General features: G+C 38.1%; 1 protein-coding gene across 1 annotated transcript; it reads right to left on the minus strand.

Moving 5' to 3' along the window:
- Positions 1-347: 347 nt before the first annotated feature.
- Positions 348-8,551, minus strand: PCDH18 (protocadherin 18). Its single transcript, XM_039344381.1, has 4 exons — positions 5,587-8,551; positions 4,345-4,430; positions 4,069-4,232; positions 348-1,250 (listed from the first exon to the last, which is right to left on the minus strand). The coding sequence occupies exons 1-4, from the start codon at positions 8,071-8,073 to the stop codon at positions 592-594; spliced, it is 3,396 nt and encodes a 1,131-aa protein (XP_039200315.1). The 5' UTR covers positions 8,074-8,551; the 3' UTR covers positions 348-591.
- Positions 8,552-14,748: the final 6,197 nt, after the last annotated feature.

The raw sequence follows: 14,748 nt of genomic DNA on the forward strand, positions 1-14,748 counted from the left end.
TCAGAATAATGTACATCTTTCTTTTTTAATTATATAGGAGGATGAATTATCCAGGCTTGAATTTTTTTCTTAAAAAATGCTAGGCTTCCAGAAAGTTGACAACTCTTTATTATAAGAATTGAAACACTGCAACAAGATCTTAGATCATTAATTATTGAAATTTCCATTTGGATAAAGTTTCAATTGATTCAATTTTGTATCATAACATTAAATGGTTGTGGTGAAACCCATGGAAAATGGCATCCCTTAGCTTTAAGTAATTATACACTTGTGATAGAAATACTGTACGTTGACACAAATGGTGTCAGTTGCTTATATGTAGGAAAACATGCTTGCCATGGGAGTACAAAAATAAAATTTATTTGTTAAATTATGCATAAATATAAGATACAAATGTATTTTTAAAATACAGTTAAAGGTAATCACACTTGCATTGTGTACATATGAAAATACAGTATTTAAGATTCAACATACACAGACACATTTATGATAAATGTAACTAATTGGCAATGCCAGTTCTTTTCATTATGGGTTCCCATCTCTTCATTTTCCAAAAATATGGAAAATTAAGATGCTATGAAATAAGACACTCTAGTTCTGCCGGACATCATGTAGCAGCTTGTTAATTTCTGCCACCAGTTCACTAGCATCCATGAGTTCGTGTTTACCATCACTGAGGTGGTTCAGCACATTGTCAAACTCATCTTCTTCATAGTTCTCTGGAATTTCCTCCATGGCAGGTAGCCATTTTGAAGAGGGCTGGGCACCTGAATGAATTCCCAAAGTAAGCCCAGTGCTGTTTGCAGGGTTTTGAAAATGAGTACTGGCTGCCCATGCTGCCACCCCTTGTGGATAGCTTACAGCCTTGGCTGGCAAATGTCCTTTCCTGCGCTCTAGTGAGCTTGGAGGCTCTATTTCATTACATTCTGTGTAAGCATCCAGTGAAGGAGGCAAGAGACGTTGGAAGACACTGTTCATTTCAGAGAGCAGAGAAGAGGTACACATGTCAGCTGCTTCTTCTACATTCTGATTGTCTTTGCCAAAAGTTGAAAAGCTCTTTTTCTTTTCAGTTGATTCAACCTCCTGATGGTCCTCCTCCTCCTCTGGTGGCTGGCTTTGCTGAGGCTGAAATTCTTCTCCAGGTATAAACATATTGCTTCTGTAATCAGAAGATGGGGAAGGCAGGGGTGGCATCCAGCACTGGTCTGAATGCCCCAGGACTCTGCATTCCTCTGTGCACAATCTCATGGCTGAAAGCAAAATGAAATTAGATGTTAAAAATTTCAGTCACAATTCAAGGTGTAACTCTCGACTTTTTAAAACCTACGTTTAAAAGTAGTTTGAACAAACATACATTTTCTGCTCAAAAAAAACCTTATTCAATAAATCAGTGCTTAAGTCTTTTACACTGAATCTTAGAATAGTAGTGCCTAATTTTGCCAAAAGTTTGGTTTTTGGCCTTTGAATGGCATTCTGAGGTTATACTCCAAAGAAGTATGTGAAGATAAGAACAAAAGCTAAATTTCATTTAATTTTCCTTTAAAATGAATCAAAGTATAAATCCAGCACAATCATGGGTTTAATTATTTATTTGATTATATTTGGAATTTTAAAGTAGAAAAATATTGGTTCAAATGTTTGTGTTACTTTGGTACTATAGTTATATGAAATGTTATTAATTGGCTTATTTATATCTTATTTCAAATATTTTTCTCATAACTTTTGATGAAAATACCTTTTTGCTGCCCAGAAAAGAAGACTAAAACAGTCTAATTACAAAGACTGCCCTAGTTTTGAACATACTTAAAACCAGAGTTCTTGATCAACTTCATAAATCAAAGTTGTGAAAGGATTTTTTCTTAATAAGAGGGCAGTGTAGCATCAACTCCTGCCATTTTCATAAACATGTTGTGTTCCATTTTGATATATATATATATTAATCCAGTTAGACAAAAAGCTGCCATTTAGATGCTAGATCTATAGAATATAGAACTCCATATATCAGATATTACTCACACCACAGTAAAAAATGACAATAAAGGTTATCTTACCTAATTTCACATATGTACTTAAATTTTTTATAACTGCTCTAGTTTTGGTTAGTGATTAGAATGCAGTATTACAAGCTAATTCTGCCAACTGCCAGTGGTTTGATCCTGACCAGCTCAAGGTTGACTCAGGCTTCCATCCTCCTGAGGTCAGTAAAATGAAGACCCAGATTATTGGAGGCAATATGCTGACTCTGTAAACCACTTAGAAGCACTATGAAGTGGTATATCGTGGGGGCTCCGTCACTGGAGATTTTTAAGAAGAGGCTAGACAGTCACTTGTCTGAGATGGTATGGGTTCTCCTGCTTGAACAGGGCTGGACTAGAAGACCTCTAAGGTCCCTTCCAGCTCTATTCTATTCTATTCTATTCTATTCTATTCTATTCTATTCTAAACATATATACTGTAAGTGCTATTGATATTGCTATTATTTGTGTTATAGACTTTTATAGAAAATGTTTGAATGGCTATGTTTTAAAATTTACTGATAAGCTTCAAAGCACCTTTGTCTGATAAGTATATATTGTACTCTTTCTTCCAGGTGCTCAAAGTGCAAGGTAGCAGTCCCTTCTCCATTTCTTCCTGTGAGAACAAACCTATGATGGAAATTTAGTTGAGAGAAGTTTAGCCGAAAGTCATGGCTAAGGATGTATTTGACACTGCATTTACCATCATAATTCAAGATTTTGACTATTACAGTACACTACACTTGCTCTTATACATATAAATAATTTGGGATTATAACCAAATATTTGTATTTGGCAACTATATAAAACATCAGCAGCCTGAAATGATAAAAAAGTGGATAGTCTTTGAACAAGTTACTTCCTGATATTAATTTAGTTAAGTTTTCTGTTTATGAAGATGGAGATAAAACCAAATTTTTGCAACATTTTTTCCACTGTAATTAAACAGATTTGTTTTATTAACTCCAGTGCATGATTCTTGTTAGACCTATCATAATGCACCATATGGATCAGTGATTTGAATGATTTGAAAAGGGGTTGGATAGATTTATGGAACATATGTCCATCATGTTGTATCAGTCTTAAAGACTTATCATTACCTCTGTACTGGAAACAGTATTCCCCATGCAGTTGCAGGGCATCAATAGTAGGAAAGCTGCAAGTGTCTACCTCTTGCTTGTGAGCACCTGGCTTGTGAATCTAGCTATATGAGAAACAGATGCTGTACCAAGGTGGACCTTGGTATGAACCAGCAAGCCAATAATGATGATCTTATGCCCTCACATTTGGAAAACTCTCATTTAGTATAAATACAAATAGCTACACTAACAATAGGCTTCACCACTAGCTTTAAATATGGACAATATCTGCCAGATGAAACAAAAATATAGCAATCAGAAATTGTTCCCTTATTAGCATCAATATCTTAGCTGGATAATATTATAACATATTATTTTACACCAGAGAGCCTGATATTCTAGCAAAATATTTAGTGTTCTTAAAATATAGAGAAAAAAATATCATGCTATACCACTATATACACTCCAAAACTCCAACTTCCCCCAAAAAAGCCAATTATTTTGGCCACACCCAGTAAAAGAACATCCTGAAGTGGGCCAAGTCATAGAAGGATGCCAGAAAGTCAAGCATGGACATGGATTTCTTACTTGTAATTTAACAGTAGCATGATAAAACAGTATTGTAGTCCAAGCATTGTAGTAAACAAATACTGTATCTATTTGCCATTAACATCTGATATCTTCTTACAATTTTGTGGATTCAATTTATTTAAAATTTAGGGAAAATTTAAAGACACCGTTCATGGGATAGAAATTTATTCCAGTGAGTTGCAACTCTCTTGTAAGCTTTCATATGGCAAATATTACTTTTAAGGTTTTGAGCAAGTTTTAGGTGTTGTTCAGTACAAATGGGATACGAAAATAAAAGAGTTTATTTTCACCAGTGCAATTTTTTCTACTGCATGTATCATTGTCTGAAAATACTGGAAATAAGCTATTGAATATAAGCTGCTTAATTTTCACTGATTTTTTACCTGCAGGAATTCTCCCATCTGTAAGGAAAAGGTCACTGAATCCTTCTCCAAGAAGTCTGTCAATAGGAGAATCTCTCCCTAAATCATAATCACTGTCTCCTGCTTCACTGTCACCACGACCACTATCTTTCAGGCTGAACTTATCCATATCTTGAAGGGCATATCTGTGATAAAACAAAAGAGACATGTGGATTGAACTGGGCTTCATTAGCTCATGTGCTAAGCCTATACCCTCTGATAATGCTACTCTGAATTTTGACCAAAGAAAATCCTCACCTGTAGCTTCTGGAATACTTGTTGCCTCGAAAACTTGGCCTTGGTTGATATTGGCCTTGATGAAGCATGGAGAGAAGCTGAGACACCTGTTATGAAACACACAATAGCAAGAAAAAATGAATCCTTACAAAGATAATCTATAAAACTGCCCAATAAAACCAATGTATATTAATCCCCTCCTCCTTTTTTAAACCATAAACTGTCTGTTGAAATAATCTGTCAGAAGAAAGTAACAGAATGCAGTCAACATAAAAGATAGTTATGAACACCTTAATGTATCAGATATACTTTAACCTTGTTGCTTAGTCTCATGATCCAAAGCTTCTAAAAACCTTAACTCTGAACCTCGAGCTAGTTAAATTCAAGTGTTTAGCTGTAAATAGTTTAAATTCCATTGAAGTCAGTGAAAAAATATCTATATTTAACTGCTCTGAGCTATGGCTAAAGGCCTTAAAGACATTCATTAAAAATTTGCATGCACAGTTGATACAAGCTGTTAGGACAGATGTAGCTAAAACTTCATTAGTGTTACTAATATATTTCTTCATTCTTTTGTCTTTAAATATGTAAATATATTATAAGTATACTGAAATACTGACGCATAGAAGAACATGTGATTTTTACATCCTGGAAAGATTTCTAAGGACTAATTCTAAAATATATTTAATTAACTGGAGTAATATTACTGGTAGCCTATTAAAATTTAGTTAATATTGTTATCAATATTAACTAAATTTTAATCAGTTTAATTAATATTGCACCGATCACTACAAATAATGGTAATAGATATAGATTGCAAAACTCTGGATCACCACTAGGTACAACAAAATGATATGCCTTGCTCCCATCTAGTGGTCATCTGGAATTTGGATAACAAGGGTAACAAGATCTAGCTACCCTTTGTACTGAAACTAAAATCATACTCACCGTTGGAATTTCATACATTTTGTTATATTTTTATGCAAGTAGTTTAATAAGAAATAGTGATATCATCCATACATCATTGTATATACACACAGAGAGACACACAGACACACACACACCTATATATAGATATTGGGAAACTGCAACATATTTTCCCAGTGAATTTTTGAATATGTATAAATATATATTGTAAATATAGATGTTTACAATGATCGTAAATAACGGAAATGATACATTGCAAATTAAGTATTGTACTAAATAGACATAGGATTCATTTATGTGAATGATTTTTAATTAATACAATCTGTATGCTCTTACCTCAACAGCAGGAGTAGCATGAGTGAGTTCAAGAGAGAAATTCTCTGGTACATGATTTGATGAGATGGTCACCAGACTATTTAAAGATTGATGACTGTGATGGCTTTGTCTACTGCTCATTTGCCCTCTTTCTAGTGTTGGAGATGATGAAGGTGAAGCTTTGTGGTGGGATCTAATTGGTAAAGTACCATTAATGGTAGGCACTAATGTAATGTCTCCTTTGTGAATCTGTCTTGATGGCCTTTTGGGATGATGCTGGTATGTGGATTCTGCAACACGACAATTATAGGACCGGGTGTCTTTCTTCTCACGATTACACATTGTAGCAAAGGCGACCATAACCACCAACAAAACTGCACATATTGCTCCTAAGGATATTATTGTGATCATGGAAATGTCTAGAGGAGCTTGGCTTGGATATGTTGCTTCTGTAGATGAAAGCTGATATATATTTTTAACAACACTGCATTTCAGAAGTGCTTTGGTACTCAGTTGAGGACTTCCTTTGTCCCTAACAACCACTGTAAGTTCCCATTCTGTTGATGTAACAGATTCAATGCTAGCATTAAGATAAATGTCACATGTCTGTGGATCCATCACAAAGAGGCCTTCTTCACTACTAGTTGCTAATGAGCAGCTTAACTCTGCATTAACTCCCGAGTCTCTATCTATGGCCCTTATCCTAGTGATGCAATGGTTACTGTCAGCTTCCTTAGGGATTGAAATTTCTGCTGTATTATTGTGCAGTGCAGGCCCCACAATCAAAGGAGCATTATCATTTTCATCAATAATAGTTAGTACCACTGTTGTATTGCTAGCCAACTGTGGACTCCCTCCATCTCTAGCTTGAACCATAAAGACAATCTGGTTTACTTCCTCATGATCAAAAGTCCTAAGTGCATAGATGGCTCCAGTAGAAAGATCAGTGGTCACATATGTATTTATGGAAATTCCCAAAATGAAGCTCTCCAAGATAGTGTAGGTCACCTGCCCATTATCTCCCAGATCTGGATCAGTTGCTGTAACAGAGGTGATATAAGCACCTGGAGAATTATTTTCCAAAATTACAGTTTCATATCTGTTTGTCTGAAATTGGGGTGGGTTGTCATTTTCATCAATGATCTGGACACTAAAATGTTTCACTGTGGAAAGACTTGGAGTTCCTTTGTCTTCTGCTATGACTGTCAGGCTGTATTCAGATCGCTTTTCTCTATCCAGAGTAGTATTTGTTAAGATGAAATAGTTATTCTCATATGTCTTCTGAAGTTTGAAATGCCCATGTCCATGAAGCTTGCAAACCACTTCTCCATTCAGCCCAGAATCTTTGTCTTGCACCCTAACCAGGGCCACAAAAGTCTCTGTGGAAGCTTTTTCAGAAATATAAGCAATTTCTTCTTTTCCTGGAGACATCAGGTTTAAATTGATTTCAGGCTTGTTGTCATTCACATCAACAACCTTAATAATGATTTTGCAGTGAGCCGGAATTGAATTTGGACCCAAATCTTGTGCCTGAGCATCAATTTCATAGGATTTGGTGGTCTCATAATCCACTGGTTTGAGAAGAGTTAGTTGACCCCTTTCAGAGTCCATTTTAAAAGTCTCTATAATTTTGGAGGACACATGACTACTAAAGGAGTAGACAACTTTGCCATTGGCACCCTCATCTGGATCAGTGGCATTGAGGTCAATAAGTAATGTGCCAACATGTGAATTTTCTAAAAGTTGAATAATGTATGTCTGCTGTTCAAAAACTGGACTATTGTCATTAGAATCTGAAATGCTGATTTTTAGGAGAGATGATCCAGTTCTCTGAGGTACACCATTATCCGAGGCAGTTAGCTGAAGTTCATAGCTTGATTTCAGCTCCCGGTCCAGCTCCCGCACCACAATCAACTCTGCATATTTGGCTCCATCTGTCCTTGTTCTAACTTCAATGGTAAAGAAATCATTGGCAGAAAGAGAGTATGTATAGAGGGAATTTTCCCCAACATCTGGATCAAAAGCACTATCCAAAGGAATCCTCATACCTACGGCTGCACTCTCCGAGATTTCAAGAGGAATAAGAGCTCTGGAGAACTGAGGCGAATTGTCATTAATATCCAATACTTCAACCTCGACATGGAAAAGCTGCAGATGTTCAGTCGGCAGAGTGATCACGTCAAACTCTATAGAACAGTTTAAGTTTTTCTGGCAGAGTTGCTCCCGGTCAATTTTAGCTCCAATGCTGATTTCTCCGTTGTCCTCCCGAACCAGCAGCAACGGAGAATTCCCCCTCTGCATGGCTCTGAATCGCACCGAAGAGGGATTAGGCAACCTATACAAAACGTCGGCGACATCTTCAGAAAGCCTGGCAATGACCGAGCCAACCCTCTGCTCCTCATAAATCCTGTATTTCAGATTTTTGCCCGCTGCGCCTTCCCAGCAGGACATGACGGCGGCCAGTGCAAAGAGAAGCATAAAGTGCATTTTTCGACCCAAACGCGGCATCGGCACAGGTTCCCGGGTTCTTTCTGCCAACAAGTTACAAAGCAATTCGCTCAACTTAATCTCGATCCCTCAAACCCAACGTACATTTGCTTCTTGGAAAATTGGGAGGGGGAAAAAAAAAACAACCCGCGCTTGCAAACCTTCCTTCTGAAACGAACGCCACGTCCCAGTTGCTCAGGAAAAGTTGCCTACGGCGAGACCGAGGTGGCGGAGCTCCCAATATACATCCCGTAGGCAAGCCAGCCCGGATTCCTCCGCTTCTTCTCCTCCAAGAGGTTTGCACATCCAGGCTTCTTCCTTCCGCTGCAGCTATTATTCACCGAGTGTCGAGGGAAGGGAGCCGAGGCGGCGCGGCGGCGCGGTTTCTTCCCGAAAAGACCCTCTTACGTTCGCCCTCTTCAGCTTCTGGCGACTAAGTAGCCCAGATTGCTGACTCCCGTCTAAAAATCGGTGGAACTTCACTTCAACTCAGACAAAGCTTTTGCCCGGCTGGATGTGTTGAATTGCTTCCAGCCAATCAGCTTGCTTCCAAATCAAAGGACAGTGAAGTCACACATGCTCATAGACCAAAAAGGAGGGAGGCGGGAGGTGGGAGGTGGGAGCGGCTTCCACCCTCCTCTTCCCCCCCACCCCACTACCACAAAAGGAAACAAATTGCTGAAGAATGTCTTCAAATCAACTTCATATTCTCCAGTTTTTGTGAAGATTTCGGTTGGGATGGGCTTCTTTCTTTGTCATTTTAACGAGAACTTCCATTAATACCCTGGCATATGCATACCACTTCAGGTTTTGGTTAAAAGGCAAACCAAACCTTCTGAGTAAGTTTGCTTAATCTAGAATTTGTCCTGCCTCCCTCTTAATCCTTTGGCTGCTTTCAAGAAATTGCTCCTTTTGATTTTTACTTAAAATCTTTTTACCCTCAAGAAAATTTGATTTTTAATCTTGCACTTCCTTTCATTTTGCAATCAAGAAAAATCCATCCACAGTTTTCTCTTTTCCCTCATTCATAAAATGACTGTATAGCATTTGACACAGTGGGACTCTTGAGCGATTTGAGCTTGGTTGCTTCCTTGCAAATGTTCCATAGCTGGTAATAAAATGTCTGCAAGAAAACATCTAGGCTCAGAAAGCACCAAGAGCCCAGCATTTCAACCCTTAGCTTCACACATTCTCTTCTATTTGACATTGCTTTGTAGGTATGTTATCTTCCACAAAAGTCTTTTCTTTCTTCTTACTATAATACAGACCTTGCAACTACAGAAGGTTTCCCTTCCTCTTTGTTTTAAAAGCAGCCTTTGTCTTTGACATGATGAGGCATGCTAAACCATTTTGCCCATATGTGAAATCAGTTTAAAATATCTTTGGGATAGGATATTAGAAAAACAGGCCAGCATTTTCCAAAGGACAATTTATTTTATTTTGTTTTATTATTTTACTTATTTATGTATTTGCTAGTTATTTGCTTCTTTTTCTTCAGGAACTCAATATGGTGTTCATAGCACTCCCTCTGCTCATTTTTTTCCCTACAACACAATGCTCTGAGATATTGTCCTGAGTTACTAGCTCAAAATCTCCAGCACAGGTAGACCTGAACATGGGTCTCCTTAATTCTAGTCAAGCAGCTTAACCACTGCACCACACTATATCTCCACAAGTTCTCCTTTGTTTCCATGGAACCAAATTTAATTTCTTGTAGTCCTTTGTCATTTTTGGCAGCTTTGCTCCAATACATGGACTATTGCTATCATAATGCCTAGTCCGGAGAAAATTGATTAATAATAGATTAATTGAAATAATTTCAAACTTGGTTACAAACTTTAATTTCCAGTACTGTCTATAGCAATGACATCTGAATTTAAAGTTCTGTTCCTCCACCCATGCCAAACTCTGCTTTCATTGTGAGACATGGCAAGGGTCAGCCAAGTGCTGATTATTTGCTATGAGTTTGGGCTAGAGTCCATAAGGGTAATCCCATCTTGAAACTGAGAAAACTTTTGGTGAGTGAAGTTGCATTTGGGGACCACTCAGATCAGTCTACTGAATTGAGTAGAGCATATGCATTCAGTGTGGAAAATTCCATGTTCAGTTCCTGGTATCTCCAGATAGTATTGGAAAAACTACAATCTGAAACAACGGAGAATTTCTATTAAACAGCAGTAGATGAAACCTCAGTATTGGAATAATAATCCATATCAGAATCAGCTTCTTCTGTTCTAGACTGAATAGATAGCTTATATCTTATGTATCCTCTTTTGTATAATTATGTCCATAGTTATAGTCAGTGCTTTTTTAAAAAAACAAAACAAAACAAAAAAGGTGCCGGAACTCACACACGTCATACAACCCGCCTTGCCTACCCTACAAGGTTCCATCCAAAAAAGATGCCGGAACTCCGTTCTGGGCGTTCTATGAGGAAAAAAAGCCCTGGTTATAGTTCATATGTAGAAATGAGCAGTTAAGAAAATTTTGGCAATGTCTCTTAAATGAATTACAGGAGTTTAGGAATGACTTGGCTCATGCAGAAATGAATCAGTGGGAGAAGCCTAGGTTCCAGACCCAAGAGCTTTTATATCAGTTTAAAATTATTGTTTATGCTAAATAATGATTACCAATCAAAAATTAAAATCTTAATTGGATTCCAGTTTGTTTAACCATATTATTGTTTGAACTCTGAACTATAAATCAATTGGCGTTTCCATGGTGAATGTGAATCAACATTTAAAAAACTCTTTTCTTCAACTCTTACAAATATTTCCACCTGAAAATTTTGGCAGAAAATGACCTAGGGCAGATGCCTCTCTGTGGAGATACTATGTCTGGAGACACCTGGTCTGTACCAGAAAATAAATATATTTGTATCAGATTATTATCTTTTATTCTTCCAACTTTTAATAATTAAAGCTGAATGTCTTTAATTTGCAGTATGCTAATTATATCTCATATTTTGCCTTGTGAAGCTATTTGAAGTGTTTTGAAGCTGAAATTAATACTATATCTTTTAAAAATAGAATACTAAAACAAAAGTTTCCCAAAACAGAAATATTTTATTGGGCATTAGCCCAAAATCTACAATGTACATGTGGAAAACCACACTTGAAATAATTGTTGAAGTCATTTATAAGTAGGAATTGAGATCCATATCTTCACACACTATTGTGGCTTAACTATTTAGAATGAAGCAGATAGGATACATCATGGAATGTATGTGATATAATGGGAAAGCAATATTTCCATGTCCACTAAATCAAACTGATTCTGGACTGAATCATTAATTGTCATCTGTTAGTTATGAGCTTATGAATTGAAATTATTGTGAATTCAGGTGTAGGCTACAGACTTATGGACTCAAGTTGTTCTACTTTAATTACCTTTGTAATATATAAGGATGAGCTATTTTAGCCTGGCAAGTATGGACATCATTTGAGTGGAATATAGCTGACTTTTCCAATTGTATTCCACTCAGCTGCAGTCGTTCCATCTTTCTGGATCCAGAATGTTTTATTTCAGATCAATTTGACTATCAGACTATATCAGCCTGAGCATATTTAGAACTCTAATGCTCACAGAGATAACCAATCACTAAATGTTTTCTTCTGGCCAAGAACTATCTATCCTTTAGTGTTCACATATCAGTCAGTAGCCGAGGCTGTGTCTTGTCCCCAGCATTTGTCTCTCTCCAAAGTATATCTCTTTCCCCTCTTCACAAACATAAAAGAAAAAATTGCAATTGTGCTCACCATAGTAGCAATCTTTGATTGTCTTCTATTTTCTAATGTTGATGTTGTCCTAGTAATTCTACATTTTAGATTAATTATGTAATATTTCTAGCACACCTCCAGGAATTCGGAGTTGGGACAACAAAACAATCTCCATCAATCAAAGCAGAGATTGTTTTTTAAAACCCAAGATAATTATGTATTGTCATTTTGAATGACATTCACTATTTTGAAATAGCATCTGCCATTCATAAATGTAGTGCCACTGGTACAGAGATTTTTTGAACTGTCTTGCAATTGTAAATATAATATTGCTTGAGCAACAGATGTGGGGGTGATAATCAAGCCTACCTTCTGACGTTTACATGTGGGTTTTGGCAGTATCTGCTTTTTTTCTTACTAGGGCTATCAGATCAGACCTGCAAAAATATGGGCAACATCTAGATGGCTGCGAAAAATTACAGTATTCTGTAATTACAGTATTCTGTGCTGCCATTTAGGGATCATCAATATTTTTGCAGACCTGGTTTAAAAGTCATGCCACGTATCTCCATCTGATGTAACACTGTTTTTTCACACAGATCTTATATATATATATATATATATATATATATATATATATATATATATATATATATTAAAATGAACACCAAGGTATTGATTAAAACTATAAGAGTTTAATTTAAAAACGCCAAGCTTTCGCCATCATCTGCCGGCATCATCAGGGCTGGACCGTCAGGGTGTGAGAGAGTCATTTTATAGGCAGGCCGGAGTCTGCACTCGGCTCCTCGATCTCGTCACCGGACCCAATTGGTTGAATTGTGCTCCGGTGGTTCGTTTCTTTCTGTCCTTCCTAGCTGCGTGTGTATCTTCATCTACCTTCTTTTCTTTGGATTCTGAGGCAGGTGATGTAAACCCCTTGTCTCTTTAATTGCCTCTATCCCTCAATCCATTCCCCCTTTCGGGTTAAGACCACATATTGCTGCTCGAAGCACGAAGCTGAAAACACCAGCCTGAAGATGACGAATGGGACTTCGTCGAAACGTTGCCAAGACACTTCCAATTTTACGCGGGAGAAAACCCGAACAACCAAAGACCTACATACAAACACCCGCGAAAACCTCAGAAAACAAATATCGAACCTCTACGGGGAGGAAATCCACCATCTGACCAGGACCTATGAAAAACTTGAAGTCCAAAGAGCTTCTATTTTATGCGACCTCACATTCCTACGCAACTGCCGAGATCAAAATCTAATCCCCACATGTTTCCAACTGAAATTCCACTCCAACTCTGCAGCCACCAAACGGATCCTGAAAAGAACAGAATTGGCCCTAATCAGAAATGAACTTCACACAAAAAGATTCCTCCTAGACCGAATTAACAAAGATCTCCTCACACTCCACCTCAAACTCAGCAACAAGATCCACCCCGCACTTTGGGACAAATCCAAACAACTCGCCGTCTGGAGAGCCGAAACACAGACCACCCTCAAGACAGATACACACACCAACAAACTCCGAAGACTACAAGAATGCCAGAAACAAACCCCTCCTCCCTCACAGCCACACATGAAACAAACAGTGCATAACATCTCAGATAGGATCCTCACCAAAGCCAAAACCAATGTCCTTTCCAAAGGATTCAACTTTGCAGTCACTCCCAAACACATCCCCACTGAAACCATTATATGTGGAGTTGAAACCAGCCTGACCAAAATCAACCCCGACGACGCTAACAGAATCAGACTCGAAATCACCAACATCCTCTGCACCAGCAAGCCACCCAAAAGCAACTTACCCAAAGAGGAACAGACAGCACTACGTAACCTGAAAGAAGACACCAGCATAATAATCCTACCAGCAGACAAGGGCAACGCCACGGTGGTTATGAACACATCTGACTACCAAACCAAATTAACCAACCTACTCCAAGACTCCACATACAAACCCCTAAATACAGATCCCACCACCTACCTGGAAAAAACCACCAGATCCAAAATAAAAGCCTCCCCCATTAGCGAAGAGATCCAGCAAAGAATCATTCCCAGAGAGAAATCATCCAGATGCCCAAACTCTATGGTCTCCCCAAGATACACAAAGAAGGAACCCCACTCAGACCTATAGTCAGCTCCATAGGCTCACCTCTACAAAACCTAGCCAAATTTCTCGCCAAACAACTACAGCCCTATGCAGAATCCATCACCTCACACGTAAAAAACTCATTCCAGTTTATAGAGATCATAAAGAAACAAAACTTACAGCCCAGTGACCTACTCGTGAGCTTCGATGTCATATCCCTCTTCACCCAAGTGCCTATCAAAGAAGCCTTGACAGCTATCCAAAACAAATATAACCCCCCCAAACACATCTTAGATCTGACCAACCACTGCCTATCCAACACATACTTCATCTATAATGGACAAAAATACAAACAAACAGAAGGAGCACCCATGGGATCACCCCTCTCACCTGTCATTGCAAACCTCTACATGGAACACTTTGAAACCCAAGCTCTAGAAAAATCGGATCACAAACCCAAACTCTGGCTCAGATACGTAGACGACACCTTCATAATCTGGCCACATGGGAAAGAAAAACTGGACAACTTCCTCACACACCTCAACAGCCTACACCCCAAAATACAGTTCACCATGGAAACAGAAGCTAACAACCAACTTCCCTTCCTGGATGTCTTAGTCTACAAGAAATCCAATGGCTCCCTAGGACACACCATCTACCAGAAGAAAACACACACAAACCGCTATCTGCACGCTCTCTCACACCACCACCCAGCACAGATCAACTCTGTAGCCAAGACACTCATCTCCAGAACAAAACGCTTAGCTGACGAACAACACCTAAAAACCGAACTACACACTCTCACCAATGTACTAACATCCAATGGATTCCAAAGAAATAAGATTACAAACCTAATCCAAAAAGAAACCCCCACTAAA

This window comes from Crotalus tigris, unplaced genomic scaffold (assembly GCF_016545835.1).
Source record: "Crotalus tigris isolate CLP2741 ecotype Arizona unplaced genomic scaffold, ASM1654583v1 scf7180000017903.3850313, whole genome shotgun sequence".
Taxonomy (NCBI): Eukaryota; Metazoa; Chordata; class Lepidosauria; order Squamata; family Viperidae; genus Crotalus; species Crotalus tigris.